This window comes from Drosophila navojoa, chromosome 3, assembly GCF_054131105.1.
Source record: "Drosophila navojoa isolate 15081-1374.11 chromosome 3, UAZ_NAV_1.0, whole genome shotgun sequence".
Taxonomy (NCBI): domain Eukaryota; kingdom Metazoa; phylum Arthropoda; class Insecta; order Diptera; family Drosophilidae; genus Drosophila; species Drosophila navojoa.
In genome coordinates, this window is record NC_142891.1 from 10,810,785 (window position 1) to 10,834,979 (window position 24,195).

Here is a 24,195-nt window from a genome sequence, read left to right on the forward strand (position 1 = left end):
GTATTTAAAATACTAGATACATATAAAAAATAATATTCAAATGTCTCTTGCTCGGAGGGTTCAGGGGATCTCGCAGTCGAGCAGTCTCGACTATTTCTGTCCAAAATTTTGTTAAACCATTTTTTAATGTGCACTTAAGAACATGTACTTCTGTTTAGGGAGATTCGGTAACCTATCTAAAAATTCGATTTTCAATTAGGAATATGTCTTCAATAGACCTGGTCTGATCATAAATATGTAAATACCTTACACAATTAAAATATATTTAAAAAATTAAAATATATTAAAAGAAAGTTTTTATTAATAATTTAATTCCTCAATAGTTTTTGTTTTCTCTAGCTTAGTTGAATATCCAATATAACAAGTAAGAAAGCTCTAGTCGAGACTGCTCGACTACGAGATCCCCTGAACCCTACAAGCACACACACACACGAATACAAACAAACAACTTAGGGGTGGGGGGTAAATTTTAACAAAAACCTAAATTGTTTTAAATACATCTTAATATACGTTTTAAATTTGGAGACTCTAGCTTGTGATCTTCGATAAGGTTTTTTATCGATAAAAAAGTATCGGAATGAGTTATCGTTTTTTAGTGATAAACTCGATATGCGTGCTGTATTTACGGACATTTAAAAAAAAAAAGTTTAAGTCTCTAGCTCTTATATCTTCTGAAATCGACGCGTTCAAACATACGGACAGACGGACGGACGGACGGACGGACAGACAGACGGACAGGGCTAAATCGACTCAGCTCGTCGCCCTGATCAAGAATATATATACTTTGTGGGGTCTGCCACGCCTCCTTCTGCCTGTTACATACATTTCAACAAAACCATTATACCCTGATTTCCCATTTTCAATGGGTTCAGGGACGTTTAAAAGTTTACCTAAATGGGTAAGTCCTTTTATTTATTTCCATAATTATATATGTAAGTATATGTATATTGTATTATATATTATATTTCCAATTGCTATTCGTAGTCCTCATCAAATTATTATAGGCGCTTTATTTCTCTTCTGAGAATTTGAAGCTTTCTCGCCGTTCGCAAATTATTTCTCGTTTTGAGCTCCTCCTCGTAGTCGTCTTTGTCTGAATCCACTTCTCTAGAATCTGGTTTTATTGGCTGTTTAGTAGTATATAATCTGTCATAGTCATCCACAGAATCCTCGTTGCTGTTGGCGGGTTCTTCTTTTGGCGGCGGCATAAACTCACCCACTTTTAGTTTGCCCGGCAATTGCTCTGTTCTCAGCACACCAAATGGTTTTAGGTGATAGATCAGATAGTCCAGCACATACATGAAATTGGGCGGAACATAGTGAAAAGAAATCGCATTATCCGAACAGCAATCTAGACCCTGAACGAGAGATGTACATATATATAGGAAAAGAGTAATCGTAATCTACTTTCGTAACTCACATCGTCTGTCTTGTAGAAGAGATAATTCCAGTACCAAAAATCAGGACTCTTGTAAGGTATTAATATTTGCTCCGGTACAAAGGGAAACATGCGACCTCGCCCATTCACATCACGAGAATCGCCAGCTGTCACATTCAGATTCTCCATGCATTTTCCAATCTCGATATCCTCGTTGACAACGGTGCCAGGTAGACACATCTTGGGATCGGGTATGCCGTCGACCACAAACCTTCGCAGTGCCTCCTTGCTGAGCACATAGCCAGCACCGCCCGACATATATCCCTGCTTAACGAAGGGCTTGAACTTGCAGCCAAAGTGCACGGGCGTCTCTGGACTATAGGGATATAGCATATATCGCAGATTCTCAACGACTGCATAGGTATCGTCGTCAGCCTTAAGGAACCAGTCCGCATCGTTGATATGGTGCTCGTAGATATATTTGAAGGCCTCCTTCGTTTTGCTCCACAGACTGTTGCGCCCCTCGACTATGGGCAGGGCCACAGAATCCAGTTCCTCATCCTTGGCTGAGCTCATGAAGATCAGCTTATTACATCGCTTGCCCCAGGTGCGTTTTACATGGACCGCTTTTGTCTTGTGATTGGAGGGATTGGTCATGACCCAGCAGAGCACACGCACCTCCCTCTTCAGCTGATCAGCGAGCGACGTATTGTCGTGTGGATGTTCGTGTTCGATCACATCTAAATTTGGTATTACAACATGCATGTGTCGCTCGTTGATGGCTAAAGTATTGATAGATGCGATGTCTTCAGATAGAGTCATATAAGATATGAACTGAGCCATACAAAATCCTACTAGCAGTCCAATTGAAAGAGTTTTTAAGGAGCGGGCTTTGCTAGGATTTCCTGAAATATTCCTTTTTAAATAATTTGTTATTATTTTATTAAAAGGTGTTTTCTATTACCCTCATATAGTATAGAAGATGCCGGCGTTTTCATGGTGATAAAGCTTGTCTATATGTTTAGAATGTTCATGTTATGTTTAAAATATTCCCGTTTTATATATTTTTTAAATGTTGAATTTATTTATTTTATAATGTTAAATTTTAAAATTTGTATTTTTTTTTAATTTAACTGTGTTATTATTGATATAAATTGTTTTATATTTTTTTCTTTATTTCTTTATCTTTTAAAAAGAAAAGTAGTATAAACTTTAAGTTAATTTATTTCTTTAATGAAAGTGCACTGAAGTATTTCACGTTACAGACTCAACTAAGCATGCATAATTAGAGCTATATGAGTTGAAGGTGTCAATAGGCAACTTAGTTATTGGAAAACATCTGTGAAAACACCGCTAAAAAGAGTCATTATTTTATGAATGCAGATATCAAATAATGTTCTCTATATTGAAGTATTATTATAAACAGACCAAAAAGATAAATTATCATTGTCTTAGATAATTCAGGGCTATAAATTCTTAAGCTTTGCTTTCAATTAAGCTTAGTCGCTCTGATCTTCTTATTTCGTTCTCGAGTATTCTTTTCTCATTAGTATCATCATCAAGGTTGCCCTTCATTTTGCTTCGAAATTCATTGCTGCTAAAACTGTCAAATACATCAATTTGAAGTGGTTCTGAGTAGAGTTGAATTAACAAAATGGTCACAGTTAAGCCGACTGCGAGCATAATGATTTTCCGATGTGCTAAAATTGTTGATTTTAAATTAAATAAATCATATTTATTTTTATTGTTATCATTTCAATACCTTGTCCTAGCAGCAAACGTGATGTTGTCATTATGAACTTTTAACTATCCCTGGGAATTTCGGAAATATTTCACATGCGAAACATGCTTGAATGCCGAAACACTTGTTTTAACAAAAGGAAAATGTGGTCGTAACAGTTGTCCATGTGACTAATTCGTTTAACTTGTTTAAATTGTTAAGCTCATTCACAAAAGTGTAAAAAGTATATTGGTTTTTTGCAATGTCCGTCTTGCTGTGCGTCCATCCGTCTTTCGGTGCTATTGAGGTTAGGAATTGAAAATTGGGCGTTGCAAATGGGAAAATTCTTTTTGTTTTCGATATGCTATAACGCTGAAATTTTGAAAAAGCTATGGCTATCTAGTAGATTTGTATCTTCTACAGTTTTAAAGCTAGAAGGGTAAAATTTTTCATGTGATCTAAGAAGTGGGCCTACACCCACGAGGGCGTGTTCACGCCCTCACCCCTAAATTTGTAAAATGCATATTTGAAAAATTAGAAACATAAAATATAAAGTAATATTCAAATATCTGTTGCTCGGAGGGTTCAGGGGATCTCGCAGTCGAGCAGTCTCGACTATTTCTGTCCAAAATTTTGTTATACCATTTTTTTCTGTTTAGGGAGATTCGGTTACCTATCTAAAAACTCGATTTTCAATTTGGAATATGTCTGCAATAGACCTGGTCTGATCATAAATTTGTAAATACCTTACACAATTAAAATATATTTAAAAAATATATTTAAAAAATTAAAATATATTAATAGAAAGTTATTATTAATTATTAATTCTTCAATTGTTTTTGTTTTCTCTAACTTAGATGAATATCCATACAAAAAATACGTCTATAAAAAAAATAAGTTTACCTAAATGGGTAAGTGCTTTTATTTGTTTCCATAATTATATATGTAAGTATTATATTATGTATTATATTCGTTGTCCCCATCAAATTGTTTTAGGCGCTTTATTTCTCTTCTGAGAATTTGAAGTTTTCTCGCCGTTCGCAAATTATTTCTCGTTTTGAGCTCCTCCTCGTAGTCGTCTTTGTCTGAATCCACTTCTCTAGAATCTGGTTCTATTGGCTGTTTAGTAGCATATAATCTGTCATAGTCATCCACAGAATCCTCGTTGCTGTTGGCGGGTTCTTCTTTTGGCGGCGGCATAAACTCACCCACTTTTAGTTTGGCCGGCAATTGCTCTGTTCTCAGCACACCAAATGGTTTTAGGTGATAGATCAGATAGTCCAGTACATACATTAAATTGGGCGGAACATAGTGAAAAGAAATCGCATTATCCGAACAGCAGTCGAGGCCCTTTATTAAAATATTAGCATAAATATTAGCCCATTTTCATTCATTCATGAATTCATGCATTTTGCCACTCACTTCATCCGTCTTGTAGTAGAGATATTTCCAGTACCAAAAATTTGGATCCTTGGGGGGTATCAATATTTGCTCCGGTTCAAAGGGAAACATGCGACCTCGCCCATTCACATCACGAGAATCGCCAGCTGTCACATTCAGATTCTCCATGCATTTGCCAATCTCGATATCCTCGTTGATAACGGTGCCAGGTAGACACATCTTGGGATCGGGTATGCCGTCGACCACAAACCTTCGCAGTGCCTCCTTGCTGAGCACATAGCCAGCACCGCCCGACATATATCCCTGCTTAACGAAGGGCTTGAACTTGCAGCCAAAGTGCACGGGCGTCTCTGGACTATAGGGATATAGCATATATCGCAGATTCTCAACGACTGCATAGGTGTTGTCGTCAGCCTTATAGAACCAGTCCGCATCGTTATAATGATGCTTGTAGACATACTTGAAGGCCTCCTTTACTTTCCTCCACAAATTGGGTCGACCCTCTCCCACATCCAACTTGACTGTGGGCAGCTCAGCATCTGCCGCGGAGCTCATGAATAGCAAAATGTTACAGCGTTTGCCCCAGGTGCGTTTCACGTGGCGCGCCTTCGTCTTATGATTATTGGGATTGGTCATGACCCAGCAGAGCACACGCACCTCCTTCTTCAGCTGATCAGCGAGCGACGTATTGTCGTGTGGATGTTCGTGTTCGATCACATCTAAATTTGGTATTACAACATCGGTCGTTGGTTGATGCATATGTCGCTCGTTGCTGGCTAAAGTATTGATAGATGCGATGTCTTCAGATATAGTCATATAAGATATGAGCTGAGCCATACAAAATCCTACTAGCAGTCCAATTAAAAGAGTTAGTAAGGATCGGGTTTTGCTAGGATTTCCTAAAATATTCCTGTTTAAATATGTTTGGTATTATTTTATTAAAAGTTGCTTTTTTATTACCCTCATATAGCATAGAGGATGCCGGCGTTTTCATGATGATAAAGCTTGTCTCTATGTTTAGAAGAAAGGTTTAATGTTGGGTTTAGAAAATTGCAGTTTCACAAATATTTTAAATATTTTAAAATATATTTATTATTTTTATTGGTTTTTATAAAGCTGAATTTTAAAATTTGTAACTTTTTATTAACTTTTTGTAAAATAATTGCTTGAGTACACAAAATAGTCTATTTTTCACTATTATTATTATTTATATAAATTATTTTATATACTAACTTTTAATTATATTGAAAAGTCTTAAACGAAATGTCGTATAAGTTAATTTATTTCATTACCGAACTGAAATATTTCACGTTACCAACTCAACTAAGCGCGCATAATAAGAGTTATATGAGATATAGCGGCAACTGAATTTTTAGACCACAGCTGTGAAAACACAGTCATTCTTTTATGAATGCAGATAGCAAATAATGCTTGTATGTCTCTTGTAGCTTGTTTTTTTTTTTAGCTTGCTCTTTGTTCCACAATGTTTTCTTTCAGTACTACAGAAAATAAAGATAAATTATCTCAGTTGAAAAAATTAGATATCTTATGTTTATAAATAGGTTTTAGGTTTTGCTTTCAATTAAGCTTAGTCGCTCTGATCTTATTTCATTTTCTAGTCTTCTTTTCTCATTAGTATCATCATCAAGGTTGCCATTCATTTTGCTTCGAAATTCATTGCTGCTAAAACTGTCAAATAGATCAATTTGAAGCGGTTCTGAGTAGAGTTGAATTAACAAAATGGTCACAAATATGCCGACAGCGAGCATAATGATTTTTCGATGTGCTAGAATTGTTGATTTTAAATTTAATATATCATATTTACTTATATTATTATCATTTAAATACCTTGTCCTAGCAGCAAATGCAATGTTGTCATTATGAGCTTTCAACAATAACTGAAAATTACACAAATATTGCTTTGAAGCCAAAACCCTTGCTTGAGTAAAATGAAAATATGATCCAAACAGTTGTCAATGTTTGATTAACTTGCTTAAATTGTGTTTTCTTTAGTTCGACGAACTTCACATTGATACCAGAATATCATTAGATAGAAAGATTTTTAATTCGAGTCCGAAAACTCTGAGACTAATGTCAAAAATGTTAAAATCTGAATTTTAAGTTATCACATTATCAAGCTAAGAAATATTTGTTTAGGCAATGCCAGAGATCATATACGAATGGTAATTAACTAAAGTATTGTTGGGGATATTGTTGTTATGGCTCTAAACTTTTTTTTGAGTAATACACAAATACATAAAAATATATATGTATAATAAAATAAAAATATATACATAATATAAATGTATATATATATATATGCTTTCCAAAGTCTATTATAATTAGGTATTACAAATTAAATATAGAAAATGTCTAAGTATATAATTATACATAAAATACTTTTCTACAATATTAATATTTTGTAATATTTATTTGATCACAATATCATTAATACTATAAATCATTTCAGGCACAGGCTTAAAAAAGTAGGCTTTCATTTCGATTAGACATGTCGACACAAGTATTACTCTCATTCTCCATTACGCATCAAGCAGTTTTTTTTTTTTTTTTGTAGATATGCTCACAAATTGCCTAAAGAGTGTGATTCGAACTTAACTTATCCGTAGACTTAGATGAGGCTCCTTGAATTGTAAAGTAGAAATAGTTGAAAAGAGTTTTCGTTTCGGCATTTGCAAAATGTTGTCCTTGCTCTCTGGCACGTAATTCCGTTTTTGGATTTCCAATTGAATGAATCGGATATCAGATCTGTTGAAGGCCAACTGAGTTAAAACGAAGACCGCAAAAATACCAATGATCAAATAATATAAACGAGCCTCAAAAGTCATTATTTAAATATTGGTTTAAATTATTCCCAGGTGATATTTATAGCTGAACTGAAGTTAAGCGAACTCTCTGTTATACTAGAAGTTGAAGCAGTCCTTGCGTCCCTTTTTAAAGAGTCCATTTGAATTTTATTTAATGTCTAAAAAAATACAAGAAAATAAAATCATTTAAAAACAATTGTTCAATTTAATAAATTTTGCAATGCAGGTGCATTTTTTTATGCTCTGCAAAAGCTAATCAAACATAGAAGTCGCATTTTATTTTATAAGTAAACAAATGACAGATGTTATTTTAGCTATAAATTCTATATATGTACATCATTTCATCATATATATTTTATTATATATGTTTTGACAATTTATTTGTTAATATTTCGTTTTAAATATTAATACTAAATACAGGCTATAAATATTTCATCAAAAACGAACGATTTTCGATTTAAAAAAAAATGATTATATTTATTTTAATTTTATATCATTTTTATGATTTTATATAAATGTGAAACTTCCGAAATTTATAAAGGTGATTGACGTGTAAGCAAGCCAAGCAGTACTTGTGGCAAGCAGTTGAACATTGTACCGCTGCTTACAAAGCAGTTGAATAAAATCCACTGTTGAAAATGTTGTTAAAGACTCTAAGACTAAGGACGCATTGAAACGTGTTAAAAACCAAAATAATGAAATTTTATTATATTGCATTGCCTGACTCGGCTAATGGGGATATCATAATAAAGTCAAATAAGAAAGTTAGTTAATAAAGTGCTTTCGTCAGGTCAATGCAGATCAGCAAAAGAGACAGACTAAATTTGGAATGCCCTTGAGCGCTTGTATCATCTTTTATAAGTATTTATTTGTGCTTTTTAAGCAACCTAAGAGCAAGAGCCCATATAAAAATTGTAAATTATCCTAAGTCTGATCTAGCTATATTCGCACAAGATCTGTTTACATGACATAACATCTAAAGTCAATGCTTTTTCGTTACTGTTTCGGTTGTATTCAAATCCTTAGGCTCTTTTGATACTTGGGCCTCTACTGGAACCTTGGGGGCTGGCATCAGTTCGCCCAATGCCAATTTCTTGGGCAATGCATCGGGCTTATGGACTATGCCATATGTTCGTAGCTGATATATCAAATAGTCCAGCACATACATTTGATTGGGCGAGACATAGTGAAATGATATGGCGTAGTCCGAACAGCAATCCAGACCCTATAAGAAGATTGGAAGATTATTCATTATGTAAACTTAGAGGTTTGATATCTAATCTAAGACACATACATCATCTGTCTTGTAGTAGATGAACTGCCAGTACCAGAGATTCTTGTCCGTATGCGTTGGTATCAAATGTTGCTCGGGTACAAAAGGAAAGAAGCGTCCACGTCCATTGGCATCACGAGAATCGCCTGCCATCACTTTGACATTTGCCAAGCATATGCCTATCTCTACATCCTCAGCGCCGCTGTTATCCTGTTGGCATAGCTTGGGATTGGGCAGCGCTTCCACCACAAAGCGACGCACTGCCTCGCGACTGAGCACATATCCAGCTCCTCCAGACATAAAGCCCTGCTTGACATATGGCTTAAACTTGCAGCCGAAGTAGACGGGGGTGTCTGGGCTATAGGGATATAGCATATAGCGTAGATTCTCGACGATCGTGTAGGTATCGTCGTCAGCCTTGAGGAACCAGTCCGCATCGTTGATATGGTGCTCGTAGATATATTTGAAGGCCTCTTTCGTTTTGCCCCACAGATTGTTGCGCCCCTCGCCTATGGGCAGGGCCACAGAGTCCAGTTCCTCATCCTTGGCTGAGCTCATGAAGATCAGCTTATTACATCGTTTGCCCCAGGTGCGTTTTACATGGACCGCTTTTATCTTATGATTGGAGGGATTTGTCATAATCCAGCAAAGAACACGCACTTCCCTCTTCCACTGATCAGCGAGCGACGTATTGTCGTGTTCGATCACATCTAAATTTGATATTACAATATCGCTCGTTGGTTGATGCATATGTCGCTCGTTGCTGGCTAAATTATTGATAGATGCGATGTCTTCAGATATAGTCATATAAGATATGAGCTGAGCCATACAAAATCCTATTAGCAGTCCAATTAAAAGAAATAGTAAGGAGCGGGTTTTGCTAGGATTTCCTGAAATATTCCTGTTTAAATATGTTTGGTATTGTTTTATTAAAAGTTGCTTTTTTATTACCCTCATATAGCATAGAGGATGCCGGCGTTTTCATGATGATAAAGCTTGTCAATATGTTTAGAAGAAATTTTTAATGTTGGGCCTAAAAAATTGCAATTTAACAAATATTTAAAATATTTTAAAATTATTTTATTATTATTTTTGTTGGTTTTCATAAAGCTGAATTTTAAAACTTGTAAGTTTTTATTAACTTTTTGTAAAATAATTGTTTGAGTACACAAAATAGTTTATTTTTCACTATTATTATTATTTATATAAATTATTTTATATACTAACTTTTTATTATATTGAAAAGTCTTAAACGAAATGTCGTATAAGCTTTTAGTTAATTTATTTCTTTACCAAACTGAAATATTTCACGTTACCAACTCAACTAAGCGCGCATAATAAGAGTTATATGAGATATAGCGGCAACTGAATCATTAGACCACAGCTGTGAAAACACAGTCATTCTTTTATGAATGCAGATATGAAGTAATGTTTGTATGCATCTTGTAGCTATTTATTTTTTAGCTTGCTCTCTGTTCCATAATGTTTTGTTTCAGTACTACAGAAAATAAAGATAAATTATTTAGTTGAAAAAATTAGATATCTTATGTCTATAAATGTGAAAACTTCCGAAATTTATAAAGGTGATTGACGTGTAAGCAAGCCAAGCAGTACTTGTGGCAAGCAGTTGAAAATTGTACCGCTGCTTACAAAGCAGTTGAATAAAATCGACTGTTGAAAATGTTGTTAAAGACTCTAAGACTAAGGACGCATTGAAACAACGTGTTAAAAACCAAAATAATGAAATTTTATTATATTGCATTGCTTGACTCGGCTAATGGGGATATCATAATAAAGTCAAATGAGAAAGTTAGTTAATAAAGTGCTTTCGTCAGATCAATGCAGATCAGCAAAAGAGACAGACTAAATTTGGAATGCCCTTGAGCGCTTGTATCGTCTTTTATTAGTATTTATTTGTGCTTTTTAAGCAACCTAAGAGCAAGAGCCCATATAAAAATTGTAAATTATCCTAAGTCTGATCTAGCTATATTCGCACAAGATCTGTTTACATGACATAACATCTAAAGTTAATGCTTCTTCGCTACTGTTTCGGTTGTATTCAAATCCTTAGGCTCTTTTGATACTTGGGCCTCTACTGGAACCTTGGGGGCTGGCATCAGTTCGCCCAATGCCAATTTCTTGGGCAATGCATCGGGCTTATGGACTATGCCATATGGTCGTAGCTGATATATCAAATAGTCCAGCACATACATTTGATTGGGCCTGATATAATGAAACGATATAGTGTAATTCGAGCAAGCATCTAAACCCTGTAAATACAGATGAGAGGGTATGTTCAACAATTGTTTATTAAGTTGTGAGGTAAAGGTCTCTGACCTCATCTGTGTCATAGTAGATCATTTGCCAGTACCAGTAATTTTTGTTAACAACGGCTCGCAAATGATGTTCCGGTATAAAGGGAAAGAAGCGTCCACGTCCGACAGCATCACGAGAATCGCCGGCCACCACTTTGACATTCTCCAAGCATTTGCCTATTTCTACATCCTCAGCGCCGATACTATTCTGTCTGCATAGCTTGGGATTAGGCAGCGCTTCCACCACAAAGCGGCGCACTGCCTCGCGACTGAGCACATATCCAGCTCCACCAGACATATAGCCCTGCTTGACATACGGCTTAAATCGGGCTCCAAAATAAACGGGCGTGTCTGGGTTGTAGGGATATAGCATATAGCGCAGATTCTCGACGATCGTGTAGGTATCGTCGTCAGCCTTAAGGAACCAGTCCGCATCGTTGAAATGGTGCTCGTAGATATATTTGAAGGCCTCTTTCGTTTTGCCCCACAAATAGCTGCGCTCCTCCTTCACAGGCAGCACCACAGCATCTAGTTCCTCATCCTTGGCTGTGCTCATGAAGATCAGCTTATTACATCGCTTGCCCCAGGTGCGTTTTACATGGACCGCCTTTGTCTTATGATTGGAGGGACCTGTCATAATCCAGCAAAGAACACGCACTTCGCTATGCAACTTTTCAGCAATGCTTGTGTTCTCATTTGGATGTGCGGGCGTGTCGATATCCTGATTGGGACTAGACAAATTCTGCTTGTCTTGATTGGGATGGAGGCCTTTGACATCGCAATGCTTGGGAATGGATGAGTAAACCAGCAGCTCGACGAGACAGAAGCCAGCGACCAGGCCAACCATCAGTGGGACTAGTGAGCGTTTGTGGCATCGTTCTGCAAGAAGAAGAAGATGACATCAATTTTGGGATACAGAAAATGCAAAAATGTATATGGATAATATATAGAACACACTTTCTTTAAATAGGCATCGTCCCAATAGGATATCGGCAGTCATTGCTAGGGCTATGTATATATGTAAAGGGTCTTAGTTCGTGGTTTTCAGAGACCTCTCGAGACTCTTTGTTTGCTTCATTCGAAGCTAATCTATCAGCAGCACTTCAAAGATCTCGTAAAGTTGAGCATTTCATTTTCTGCACTTGTCTTTGACAAATTAGTTTAAATTTGTAATTATAAAAAATACTTTACACTACTTTATTAATTAGTTTAATAATTTTAATAGCTTCAATTATGAAAATCAATTCAATTAATTATGTATTAATGTTAATATTATTAATTTTAATAATTTAATTAATTTAATTATAAAAGTTTTTATTTAATAAATTAACACATTTTAAAGCACATTTATTAAAATTTAAGCTATCCAATGTTATCATTTAATTAATTTGTGCATTTTATGGAGCACTTGAAACACAAAAGAATTATATTTTATATTAATTGAATAACTTCTGCTTTATAAATATCTTTTAAATTCTTAAAAAAAACACATTTTATCGGTAAAAGTAAAGTCGGACACCTTTGCATCGCTTTCGCTTGCGATTATTAACTGATCCTACTATGGATTATACAGCAGGTTCTTAAAGCATTATCCAGTATGGTCAACATGATTGATGTATTTTTATTTACTTTTGAATTTATTTTAGCTATATTAATACTGCACCTAAATGGAAAAGGTAAAATTTACATTTCAACAGAAAACAGAACCGAAAGTAAAACAATTGCGATTGTTGTGTTGACATATGGTTTTTACTTGCTAAGAGCTGCGCAGCCGTTTATCTTATATGCATTAAACTAATTAATACGGCTAAGAGAGCCGATGTTATAGTGAATCATATGTTGAGCGATTAGATGCTGGAATAGATTTGTGTTCGACAACTAACTTTAAGAACAAATTCAAAGTAAACAAGAAAGCTCTTCGAGACTTCTCGACTGCGAGATCTTCTGAACCCTACGAGCAACTGATATTTTAATCATTATTCAAGTTTCTAGCCCTCATATTTTCTGAGATCGACGCGTTCCATCATACAGTCGTCACCCTGATCAAGAATATATGTAATTTATGTTTCACAAGACAATATTTATAATTTCAAATGACCTTAAATTTTAGTTTTGCATTTATATTCTTCTTTTTAAAGAAAATACCATCATTTGATTGGAATACAACGAAATTATGAAAACTTCACAGATAAAATTACTTCTAAGGTATTAAACATACCTTGAAAAATCATGTGAAAATTGCCTAAGAATAAAGCAAAGGTAATACGAGTTTTTATTAAATTTTATATTTAATAATTATAGCGTGTAATACATTTTGTCAGACGTATTGTCTGTATACATATAAATATACAAATATTTATATATAATTTATATATTTAAGCTTATCAACTAATTTATGTCATAAAATTTATTAAATTATTGCTAACTATATGGGCCAATATAGATGCATTTAATAGATTATATTTTGTCTTAGAAAGTAATTATGTGCCATATGCATTACGAATACTTAATCGAATCGAGTGTTTATATAATATATGTATAATATATGTATAAATCTAATAATCTAATATAAATATTTATTATAAACCATAATTGCGCAGACTTCTTTACAAACTAAACTCACAGAACTCTTGAGTGCTTGTTGCTGTTTTCTTTATTTTATTTTATTTTTTTTGTCTTTTGTTTTTGTTTTGTACAACTCAAGAGCATTTTTCATAAAGCGAATTAAGCTAATACAATAGACAACATATGGAAATGGCAAAGTATGTTTAACTGAGTTAGATCTTAGTCGAACGAACGATATTTACACAAGTTCTATATACATGGCAAAACAGGGAGCTGGAATCATTGCGCTTCCTTCTCCGATTCGGTCATCGACTCCTCTGACGGTTTGGCTCCTTCGATAGCACTTGGCTCTTTGGGCGCTGGCATCAGTTCGCCCACCGTCAACTTATTGGGCAATACATCTGGCCTATAAACTATGCCATATGGTCGCAAATGGTATATCAAATAGTCCAGGACATACATTTGATTGGGCGAGACATAGTGAAATGATATGGCGTAGTCCGAACAGCAATCCAGACCCTGTAAGGAGATGGGAAGATTATTTAGTGATGCACTTTAAGTTTGATATCTAATCTAAGACACGAACCTCATCTGTCTTGTAGTAGATGTACTGCCAGTACCAGAACTTCTTGTCCGTATGAGATGGTATCAAATGGTGCTCGGGCACGAAAGGAAAGAAGCGTCCACGTCCATTGGCATCACGAGAATCGCCTGCCATCACTTTGACATTTGCCAAGCATTTGCCTATCTCTACATCCTCAGCGCCGCTGTTATCCTGTTTGCATAGCTTGGGATTGGGCAGCGCTTCCACCACAAAGCGGCGCACTGCCTCGCGACTGAGCACATATCCAGCTCCACCAGACATATAGCCCTGCTTGACATATGGCTTAAACTTGCAGCCGAAGTAGACGGGGGTCTCTGGGCTATAGGGATATAGCATATAGCGTAGATTCTCGACGATCGTGTAGGTATCGTCGTCAGCCTTGAGGAACCAGTCCGCATCGTTGATATGGTGCTCGTAGATATATTTGAAGGCCTCTTTCGTTTTGCCCCACAGATTGTTGCGCCCCTCGCCTATGGGCAGGGCCACAGAGTCCAGTTCCTCATCCTTGGCTGAGCTCATGAAGATCAGCTTATTACATCGCTTGCCCCAGGTGCGTTTCACGTGGCGCGCCTTCTTCTTGTGATTGGAGGGATTCGTCATAATCCAGCAGAGAATGCGCACTTCGCTATGCAGTTTCTCGGCAATGCTTGTGTTCTCGTTTGAGTGCTCGTGCGTGCCGACATCCTGTTCGGGGCCGGACAGCTCGAGCATGTCGTGACTGTGGTGGGCGTCGTTGACATCGCCGTGCCGATGGCCATCGTAGGGCACAAACTCGCCACGTTCCGGCGTGGATGAGTAGACAAACAGCTCGGCCAGGCAGAAGCCAACGACCAGGCCGACAATCAGTGAGACTAACGAACGTTTGTTGGAACGTCCTAAAGAGCGATGAAAACATAAAATTCAAGATGTTGAAAATGCCTCGATCAGTTTAAGATTTATTTAAAACTCACCTTCATTGAGTATGGAGCGTCCCAGCAGGCTATTGGCAGTCATTGCTTGTCCTTATATGGGCTTTGTCTCACTTGGAGGTTGTAAAGGGCAACCTCTTTATGCTCTAGGCACTTAGTCTTTGGTTTACAGGCGCCGCTCGAGGAGCTTCTTTGGTTATGTTGCTTGGGTGGAGTTGATAGATATCCTCAGCGCATTACATCTTCTGCAAAATGAAAGAGATTGTAGTTCCATGCATAAAATCATGAATATTCGTCAAATTGCTTTGAATTGTAAAGATTGAGCGTCTCTTCTTCTGCACTCGTCTATCTCTCAATTACAAGTGTCATCTATCTGGGAATTGTGCAACGGAGCGATGCTCGAGACATGACTGTATTATTAAATATGCGAAAACGTGACAATTGATTCATTTGAGTTCCACTTGGCTCAGCTGCAGCAGCGTTTTTTTTTTTTTTTTGCTTATAATATGCTCAATTGTTGCATCTTTTATTTCTTATTTAATTTTTATGTATTTTGTTCGGGTGTTTGGTTTATTTATTTCTTCTTTTTTATAAATCTCATTTTAATGCATTCTGCTATGCGTTGGTGCTGATATCAATTAATTATCTACCGTACGTGCATTACGTTTGATTAGCTCAACTGGGTCAATAGTCGTGTGCTTGTGCCCCTCTGAGCATGTACTCGAATCTCTAGTCTTTGTTATATATGTGTTTCAGATCGTGTATACAATATTACATATTTACATTTATTTTTATTTAGTTAATTTCACGTTTATTAGCTGGCTTAGCTCTTAAGCTCGTACAAATAAAAAAAAAAAAAAAAACATTTCAGCTTTTTTAATTATTTTTTCGCAAAATCCAAACTTGTTAGGTTTACAGCTTTTAATTTTCTGCATATTTAAACAAAATATTGAGAGCTTATTCGTATGGTATGTACAGTATGAGGTATATAGGATCTTAACCGTTTAAAAACTGTGCAGAAAATAGAAAGATTTTTCATTATATCAAATTGATTCCTTGAAAAGAATCAACTAATTTGCCCCTAATTTAATAATATCTTTCAAGATTATTTAAGTTATAGTTTGATGATAAAATAAATACATAAATACATACAAATAACAGTATGCTATTTTCTATTTATTTTTAACTGTAAGTTATAAAAAATTTTTAAAAATTAAATGTTGTAAATTATTTATATGAATTATATATAGAAATATATATATATATCTTGATCATTTTTAGTGTCGATTTATAATTAATTTAATTGTGTGTTCATGTTAATTTTAATTTATTTAGTTATTATTAGTTAATTATTATAGTTATTAATTGTAGATGTTTAATTACTTATTTATTTATAATTGTCTTAAAAATAAAAAATATATCATTAATTTACAAGTTTATTGTAGATTTTTATTTATTTATTTAATAGTGATTTCTAAATAGATATATTAATTTATAAATAATTTCATGTTTTTTTAAATCATTACATATTTATAAATTATTTATAGATACATATTATTTATTTATTTATTATTAGTATTACTATTTATTATTATTATTAGTCATTAATATTTTTTTTTTATTTTTACTCTTTTGTTATATGCTATATATATACATAGTTTATTTAGTATTATTATTTAATATTGATGTATTATTACTATGATTAAAATAACCGTGTGGTTAAAACTTGTTTATTTACTTTTACATTCTTGTTAGCTACCTAAGCAGAAATAAAATTAAATTCACAGCCTGTCACATTATCAACAGAAAACAGAACAGAAAACAAATGATTTGCCATTGTTAAATAACCATATGGTTTTTACTCTCTATTCGCTGGGCGTCGCATATATCTTATATACATTAAACTAATTGATCCGGCGAAGTGAAAATGAATCACTTCTTGACTTATCAGTCGGTATAGAAGACAAAAAGACGGTATATGGAAGACAAAACTAAAAGAAATTTCCGGTAAATAAGATAATAAGTCTAAAACTGAAAGAAAATGGCAGGCGATAGAATAACTTAAATGACTTCTTATATGTTTGAAATGTTTTCTTTAAACCAACAAATTGACGTGAAACTAGGTAATTAATTTTCACGTCAACTAGTTTGTTCAAGTCTAAGTTAAAATAGAAAAGTACTTAAATAATGTATTTATTTTTATCTGAATGGAATGTTGGCTCTCTAAGGCAATTAACCATAAATACGTGTGCATAGAGCTATGCTCTTAACAATAACTGAGCTACATTTCTTAAGTTTTCTTTATCAATTTATGCTAAGCAATGAAGTCTTCATTTTTAAGCTCACTCCTCAGCTGCTGCCAGTTGTTTTCTTTCTACATACGCACTCGGTATACGGCTCTCTGTTCTCGGTTCTCGGCTCTCGGTTCTGCTTATCCTTATTGAAAGACCAGTCTAATTAGCAAGGGATGTGGAAGTGAATAATATACGTAAATCTGTGGGATTTTTATTAATTGTGTTTTAAGCAACAAAATGTGTTTGAACCGCGAATTTATTGTGCGACATCCCTTAAAAGTTTTCACTGCGGGCATAGCTGTAGGCATTTGCCTTATAAATATATTCAGCACGCCGGCAGCTATTGATCCCTTTGATTCGTATGTAACTCAGCAATCATCTTTTGGTGCGGATATATTGAACCACTACGCAGTACCCAATCGCCATGTGGTTAGTCATGATCATCTGCACGATGATACGTCGCTGGCCGATCAGCTGAAGAGGGAGGTGCGTGTGCTCTGCTGGGTCATGACCAATCCCAACAATCACAAGAAGAAGGCGCGCCACGTGAAACGCACCTGGGGCAAACGCTGTAACATTTTGCTATTCATGAGCTCCGCGGCAGATGATGAGCTGCCCACAGTCAAGTTGGATGTGGGAGAGGGTCGACCCAATTTGTGGAGGAAAGTAAAGGAGGCCTTCAAGTATGTCTACAAGCATCATTACAACGATGCGGACTGGTTCTATAAGGCTGACGACGATACCTATGCAGTCGTTGAGAATCTGCGATATATGCTATATCCCTATAGTCCAGAGACGCCCGTGCACTTTGGCTTCAAGTTAAAGCCCTTCGTTAAGCAGGGATACATGTCGGGCGGTGCTGGCTATGTGCTCAGCAAGGAGGCACTGCGAAGGTTTGTGGTCGACGGCATACCCGATCCCAAGATGTGTCTACCTGGCACCGTTATCAACGAGGATATCGAGATTGGCAAATGCATGGAGAATCTGAATGTGACAGCTGGCGATTCTCGTGATGTGAATGGGCGAGGTCGCATGTTTCCTTTTGTACCGGAGCAAATATTGATACCCAGCAAGGATCCGAACTTTTGGTACTGGAATTATCTCTATTATAAGACGGACGATGTGAGTGGCAAAATGAATGAATTCATGAATGAATGAAAATGGGCTAATATTTATGCTAATATTTTAATAAAGGGCCTCGACTGCTGTTCGGATAATGCGATTTCTTTTCACTACGTTCCGCCCAATTTAATGTATGTGATGGACTATTTAATCTATCATCTGAATCCCTTTGGGGTGATCAGAGCGCAGCGCTTGCCCGCCAAACTAAAAGTGGGTGAGTTCATGCCCACGCCGCAGGAGGAAGTCCCGAACAGCAATGAGGACTCTATGGATGATGATGATAGGCTGAACAAAACTACAACAAATGAAACTCTAACTGAACCCGATGCGAGAGAGGTTGAGTAGAGCGAGAGAATTGTGTGTGACAGCCTGACAGAGTGAATTGAATGAATGGGCTGGATAGCTCGCAATGTCAAACGGGTTCAAATGCATTGTGTGGGCGGGTGCTGATTGCAATTGTTGTTGCCTCAATTGATGATGGGCAGTTAGTTCAGAACGCTTCAAATTGCAATTGTAATTGCAAATTAATTAAATGTGAGCATGAAATGAGTCGGGAAACCTTGCGCTTCCACAGTTTTCACTGTTTCCAGTGTGCTCGAAATGCGTGTCACGGCAATCACTGAAATTTACTGAAACAGTTTTGCATTCGCCGAGCAATGCAATTAAACGTAAATTACTTAAATTGACTATCACCGAGTCACTTTGCATATGGTAAAGCCATAAAAAAAAAAAACTGTGTGCACACCAAACAAATAAATCCGACAAACTGAAACAATTTTTATCAATTCCTGGAATATTCAAGTAAATGAACTCATTTCGCAACGTGCCTCTAATCTATTTTACAAATTGTGCTATCGACAATTATAATTTTGTCATGAATTGTATTCAATTACGTAATTTAACAGTGATATTTGACATGGTTGTTTAGAAATAGTTTATTTATTTTTTTTAATTGTTTTATTTTATTTTAAGCCAAACTATATTCAAATAATATACAAATTTAATTTCCAATCATTTTTTTAAGACTACTGTGGTATTTTTAAACAAATTATGTTATAATAAATAAAACTTTACGATAAGTTATATATAATTAACATGTAATATTAATTAAATTATCCAATACTATAAAAAGTATCGAATAAATTATATGTTATGTTAAAAAAAAAAAAAAAAAAAGTACTGAGATTTGTTATTTATGTCTTTAATCCTCACTCACACACTCGCACGCAAATCCCATAAAGTATATAGATATATTCTTCTCACATTGCAATCGCAGGCGTTACGTCAACAGCGCAATTATCAGAGCACATACATATATGTATTAATATGTGTGTGCGCATGTGTTAAAGAAGCGTAGTTCTTCAAAGGTGTCCAGGGCATTCATTAGTCGAGCAGTCTCGAATAAAAGTAATTTCGTTTCTTTTTCATCATAATATTCAATTTTCCCTAGCAAACTATTAAGTGCTTAAAATAGTAATTATTCAAAGCGTAATAGATATATGAAAAATGTTGCTCCAACGTAATAAAATGATTATCTCAGATACACAAATATATGCGCTGGCCTATGCACAATACCGTGACAGTTCATTCACAGTGAATATAGCTGGAAAAATGTATGTACAAACATATATTTGTAAGCACGAGCGCACTGACAGCAAACCAATTGTTCAATTCTTTTGTATATATAGCTTGACGGTTAACCAATAAAATCGGCCACGCTTTGCGATTCCGAATAGAGTAAATAAAAACAAAAAAAAAAAGAGAGAATTTAATTAAATTGTAGTTCTTTATTTTGTTTTCCCTTACTTTCAATTGTCGCGTTGTCAGATAAACGTGACAAACTATGTATATGTATGTATGTATGTACATATATACATATATATGTGTTTGTGGAATATTTAGCTAATGTATCAACTCATACAGCTGAAACTGTTTATCAGGCCCTAGAGGAACTGACCATGGAAACTGTTATCATAAAGAACGATTGCTTTTATTATATACAAATATTTATATATATAAATGTTTTTTTTTTCCCTTTTTTTTTTTTTTGTTAGTTTATCTTTTATGTAGCTTTTTCAGACATTCGCTTCAAAAGCAAAGCTTATAAAATAGTAGACAATCGTCGTAGACATTCTTATCAAGTGCTGTAAGACCTAACCTTCCCATAAAGTGTCTTGTGTAAGTCAACTATCTATTTAGTCATTAGACACTAAAAGTGAGTTGTAAAAGTTAAGATTGTTAAAGTTAAGATACCAGTTCTTCAATTATTATTATTTTGTTTTTTTATTGGTTTCGAGGAAAATTGAAAAGGTATGCGGCAAAGCTAATAAGATATGACAGATAGCTTCTATATATGAAACATAAACATTTACTTTATTCTAAAATGGAAATCGTTTGTGACTCATTTCGAAGCACTCCACATCAGTAATTATGAATACATTTCTCTAAGATAAAATATATCGACATGACCTTATCGCAAGTATTGTTATCAGTTCAGCTATTGATTTTTCAAACATTTGCCTCAATATGTAGTTGCAAATTGAGTTAAGTTCATACATTGGCAATGTGTCTGATGAGAATGTAAAATACGATAAAAGGAAATAAAAAAAAATAAAATAAAAAAATTGAATAAAATAAAATCTAGCATAAATGAAATTTAAATGTAGTCATATACTAATAATAATATAGGGGAAAGGCTTTGGAAACTTATCTTAGATCGTTTATGAGCAAAAAATAATGAGGTTTAAACGTTTCTTTGGTTTTTGAATTTATATAATGTTTGTTTGTTAATAGACTTGCGCGATATCCAAATTCTAGACTTCATGAACGTAAACTACAACAAATAATGCTATAAAGATTTACAACTTTTTGAGTTGAATTTAAGATAAGAGATATGGGTTAATGTGTATATGATTTATTTGATAAGAGCATCCTTAACTGTACTCAACAACAATTTGCCAATGATGATAATGCTCATATAATCATAAACAGCTCTGAAGTGTAAAAGAAAACACCAAAGAAGAAAACATATTACACATGTACATACATACATATATGCTTATCACATCTCTCGAGAAGCCACTTGACTAGCAATGGATCGACTATTAAGCCCACATTTTGAAACGTCAGAATCGCGGATTAAACTCATTATCCAGTTGACGACCGGCGGAGAGCGCATTGAAAAAGAAATAAACAAAGAGAAACAAAACGGGCGCACTGTGATTATGGCCCTCTTATCAGCAGCTGTCGCATCTGAGGCGTAGCATACTAATAATGTAAGCTATGAGTAAATTTGAAAAAGTATAAATAAATATATATGTACGTGCATATATAAATATATAAGAAACGCATGGGAATGGACGTAAAACGGGATTAGAAGAGAGGGCAGCAGGCAGAGCGTGCTAAGCGATCGCATTTAAGGAATAATATTAAAATACCAACACAAATATGTGCATATATTATGCATGTGTGTCTCAATGTGTGTGTGTGAAAGGAATACAAGCAGAGCGGCGGGCTCAATACACCCCTGGAGTGCAGAGTGAGTGAGAGCGAGTGTAGAGAGCCCCAGCGACAAATAGATAGCAACGGAAATGGCAACTGCACAAGGAGAGCGAGAGCGGGCGAGCGCGTGAGTGGGAGAGCGCAAGAGACAGTGGCAGTCAAAGGGCAGCTGACGCTGCAACGTAATATAAATAACAACAACAAATCGACTAAGTCAGACGAGTAATGAATTTTTAATACGCTTTCAAAACAATTAATTTAATTCGAATCAAAATCATGGCTAATTACAACTGCTGAAAAAAATGGATAGCATAAAAATTAAAACTAATTGTCACTTAAGATTTCAAATATTAATTAATTAATGATATTTATCAGAATTTTATTAGCATATATATTTTTAACATGATTGTTATGATTTGTTTGCTTAATTTGTGTAATATATATATATTTTTATTTTATTATTAACTTTTTTTTTATTTATTAATTATAATCTATTTTTATTAGAAAATTTGCAAACTTTTACAAATACTCTAAAAAACTTGTCTATTTATAGAGCTTCTTAATCCAAAATATTCAAGGCTCTTGAAAATGTAAATACACCCTGCCAGATCCGCTTGCTTTATACTTAATTTATATTCAGCTTACGCGCTTATATTACTATATGTAAGATCACAATGAGAGCATGTCGCTTGGCCTGCATCGCCCGGCACATGTCTTTCGGTAGTTTCTACAGGCGGGTCGCCATCTCCTTGCGCTCCAATTGAATATTATTATTATTTTTGGGCTTTATGTACACACACACATATACATACATATGTATTCTCTTTAATGCTCGGATTTGAGCGTGTCGTTTATTTTTACTGCATTCTCAAGACTTAATTATGCGCAAGTGAATTTTGTTTTTATTTTTTGGCGTTTTATTTCTTGAATTTTTATTTTTCACTTTTACAGCACTTGAATGCACTTTAAATGGTTTTTATGCATTTCACATTGGATTTCGGTTTTGACATACTAAACGAACTGGGCCCCACTGCCTATTTAATGCTGACCAAAATATTTACAAATTCTTTTTGAATATACATACATATATATATTTTTTATTGTTATTATTTTTGCTCTGAGATTTTTTGGTTTTAATACAGCATTTTGGCACTACACTTGGCTACTTACAATTGATTTTTAGCACAGTTGTAGTCATTTTGTTGTGTTTTGTTTTCTTTTCCCTTTATGGTTTTACTGTTGTTGTTGGCTTTGGTAATTCTGTTTTTTTTTTTTTATTGTTTTCTGGTCTTTTTCTGTTTTGCCTAATGTGACGCAGGACGTGCTCGGGGTTTGTTTGAATCTGTGACGACTTTGGATTGCGTTTTAATTGACCTTGTTGTATTGCACTTAATTGAAGCGCAACTATACAATAAGAGAAAATACAATAGTAATATTTAATTACCAAATTAATTTTTCCCGACAACGCGAACGGCGGACCGAAGCGCGAGCGCACGAACTGACAACAAAACGGCAACTGCGGAGAACGCGCGAAATTTGCGATATGCTCAAGAGCCGACGACAGACTAGAAAAACTTTGAATGTGTGTTAGCGAGAGTGCGAGAGAGAGCGCAAGAGATGTGAAGAGAGACCGAACGAGCGCGCTCACAGGCATTTACTTTAGTGGAGAGTAAAAACGCATGCGTTGCCCCAAATAGAATTTGACGACATGTGCTAAGAGGGCGGCTGTCGATGGTCGGAGAGCGAGAGAGCGCGTGAGAGATTGCGGTAATTGCATAAATGCCGGCATGCGGCCGGCTTCTTTATAATGCACTCATGCACTCAGTGGAACTCATATATTCAAAAAATATGCTGAGCGGACGAATAGTTGGGAGAGAGCAAATGCTGGAGAGCCCTTAGCATTTTATTTATAGCTTTGCATAGGCTACCCTCGATAGCAGGACCAGGTGTGCATGACAATGTCACCAGAGAGCCAGGGAGCGCAAAAGCAAAAATGAGAGAGCGATAGTGAGAGAGATATGACGAGTATGAAAAGGGGAGGGCGCTAGGCAAATCAGCTGTTGCGAAGGTTTTGCTTTTGGGGGTAAGTTGACGCCGTAATTTGTCCCTCAAGACTCTTTAACCTTACTTAAACAGTCTTCCGGCTTTTAAACTGATGTTGCTTGTTAAATAAATCACGGTATTGTATATCAAAAATCATTTGTATCGCTTATTATATATTTGGAACGATGTGTATCGCTGATAAAAATAAACATTCACAAAATTAAATTCAGTAAAAGTCTTAAAAGA

The 24,195-nt window shown here is 35.2% G+C and overlaps 6 protein-coding genes across 8 annotated transcripts; 1 reads left to right on the forward strand and 5 right to left on the reverse strand.

The window, feature by feature from the left end:
- Positions 1-929: 929 nt before the first annotated feature.
- Positions 930-3,075, reverse strand: LOC149091720 (glycoprotein-N-acetylgalactosamine 3-beta-galactosyltransferase 1-like). The gene is made up of 3 exons (XM_089257891.1): positions 2,343-3,075; positions 1,421-2,283; positions 930-1,358 (listed from the first exon to the last, which is right to left on the reverse strand). The coding sequence occupies exons 1-3, from the start codon at positions 2,374-2,376 to the stop codon at positions 999-1,001; spliced, it is 1,257 nt and encodes a 418-aa protein (XP_089114017.1). The 5' UTR covers positions 2,377-3,075; the 3' UTR covers positions 930-998.
- A 931-nt stretch (positions 3,076-4,006) lies between these two features.
- On the reverse strand, positions 4,007-5,822 carry LOC149091721 (glycoprotein-N-acetylgalactosamine 3-beta-galactosyltransferase 1-like). The gene is made up of 4 exons (XM_089257890.1): positions 5,733-5,822; positions 5,460-5,510; positions 4,521-5,398; positions 4,007-4,448 (listed from the first exon to the last, which is right to left on the reverse strand). The coding sequence occupies exons 2-4, from the start codon at positions 5,491-5,493 to the stop codon at positions 4,056-4,058; spliced, it is 1,305 nt and encodes a 434-aa protein (XP_089114016.1). The 5' UTR covers positions 5,494-5,510; positions 5,733-5,822; the 3' UTR covers positions 4,007-4,055.
- Positions 5,823-8,060: 2,238 nt separating this feature from the next.
- On the reverse strand, positions 8,061-9,912 carry LOC149091722 (glycoprotein-N-acetylgalactosamine 3-beta-galactosyltransferase 1-like). Its single transcript, XM_089257979.1, has 4 exons — positions 9,825-9,912; positions 9,549-9,630; positions 8,619-9,487; positions 8,061-8,549 (listed from the first exon to the last, which is right to left on the reverse strand). Exons 2-4 carry the CDS (start codon positions 9,580-9,582, stop codon positions 8,307-8,309), a joined length of 1,146 nt encoding a protein of 381 aa, XP_089114105.1. The 5' UTR covers positions 9,583-9,630; positions 9,825-9,912; the 3' UTR covers positions 8,061-8,306.
- A 510-nt stretch (positions 9,913-10,422) lies between these two features.
- Positions 10,423-12,095, reverse strand: LOC149091723 (glycoprotein-N-acetylgalactosamine 3-beta-galactosyltransferase 1-like). The gene is made up of 3 exons (XM_089257980.1): positions 11,870-12,095; positions 10,935-11,791; positions 10,423-10,867 (listed from the first exon to the last, which is right to left on the reverse strand). The coding sequence occupies exons 1-3, from the start codon at positions 11,910-11,912 to the stop codon at positions 10,625-10,627; spliced, it is 1,143 nt and encodes a 380-aa protein (XP_089114106.1). The 5' UTR covers positions 11,913-12,095; the 3' UTR covers positions 10,423-10,624.
- A 1,077-nt stretch (positions 12,096-13,172) lies between these two features.
- C1GalTA (Glycoprotein-N-acetylgalactosamine 3-beta-galactosyltransferase 1) lies at positions 13,173-23,488 on the reverse strand. 3 transcript variants are annotated; one of them, XM_089257716.1, is made up of 5 exons: positions 23,351-23,469; positions 23,077-23,257; positions 15,032-15,234; positions 14,064-14,956; positions 13,173-13,996 (listed from the first exon to the last, which is right to left on the reverse strand). In XM_089257716.1, the coding sequence occupies exons 3-5, from the start codon at positions 15,072-15,074 to the stop codon at positions 13,757-13,759; spliced, it is 1,176 nt and encodes a 391-aa protein (XP_089113842.1). In that variant the 5' UTR covers positions 15,075-15,234; positions 23,077-23,257; positions 23,351-23,469; the 3' UTR covers positions 13,173-13,756. The 3 variants fall into 3 exon arrangements, with proteins under 3 accessions (XP_089113842.1, XP_089113840.1, XP_089113841.1); XM_089257714.1 differs by lacking the exon at positions 23,077-23,257 and having other exon boundaries at positions 23,351-23,488; XM_089257715.1 differs by having other exon boundaries at positions 23,077-23,454.
- On the forward strand, positions 17,495-19,290 carry LOC115564755 (glycoprotein-N-acetylgalactosamine 3-beta-galactosyltransferase 1-like). The gene is made up of 2 exons (XM_089258126.1): positions 17,495-18,405; positions 18,478-19,290. The coding sequence occupies exons 1-2, from the start codon at positions 17,521-17,523 to the stop codon at positions 18,748-18,750; spliced, it is 1,158 nt and encodes a 385-aa protein (XP_089114252.1). The 5' UTR covers positions 17,495-17,520; the 3' UTR covers positions 18,751-19,290.
- Positions 23,489-24,195: the final 707 nt, after the last annotated feature.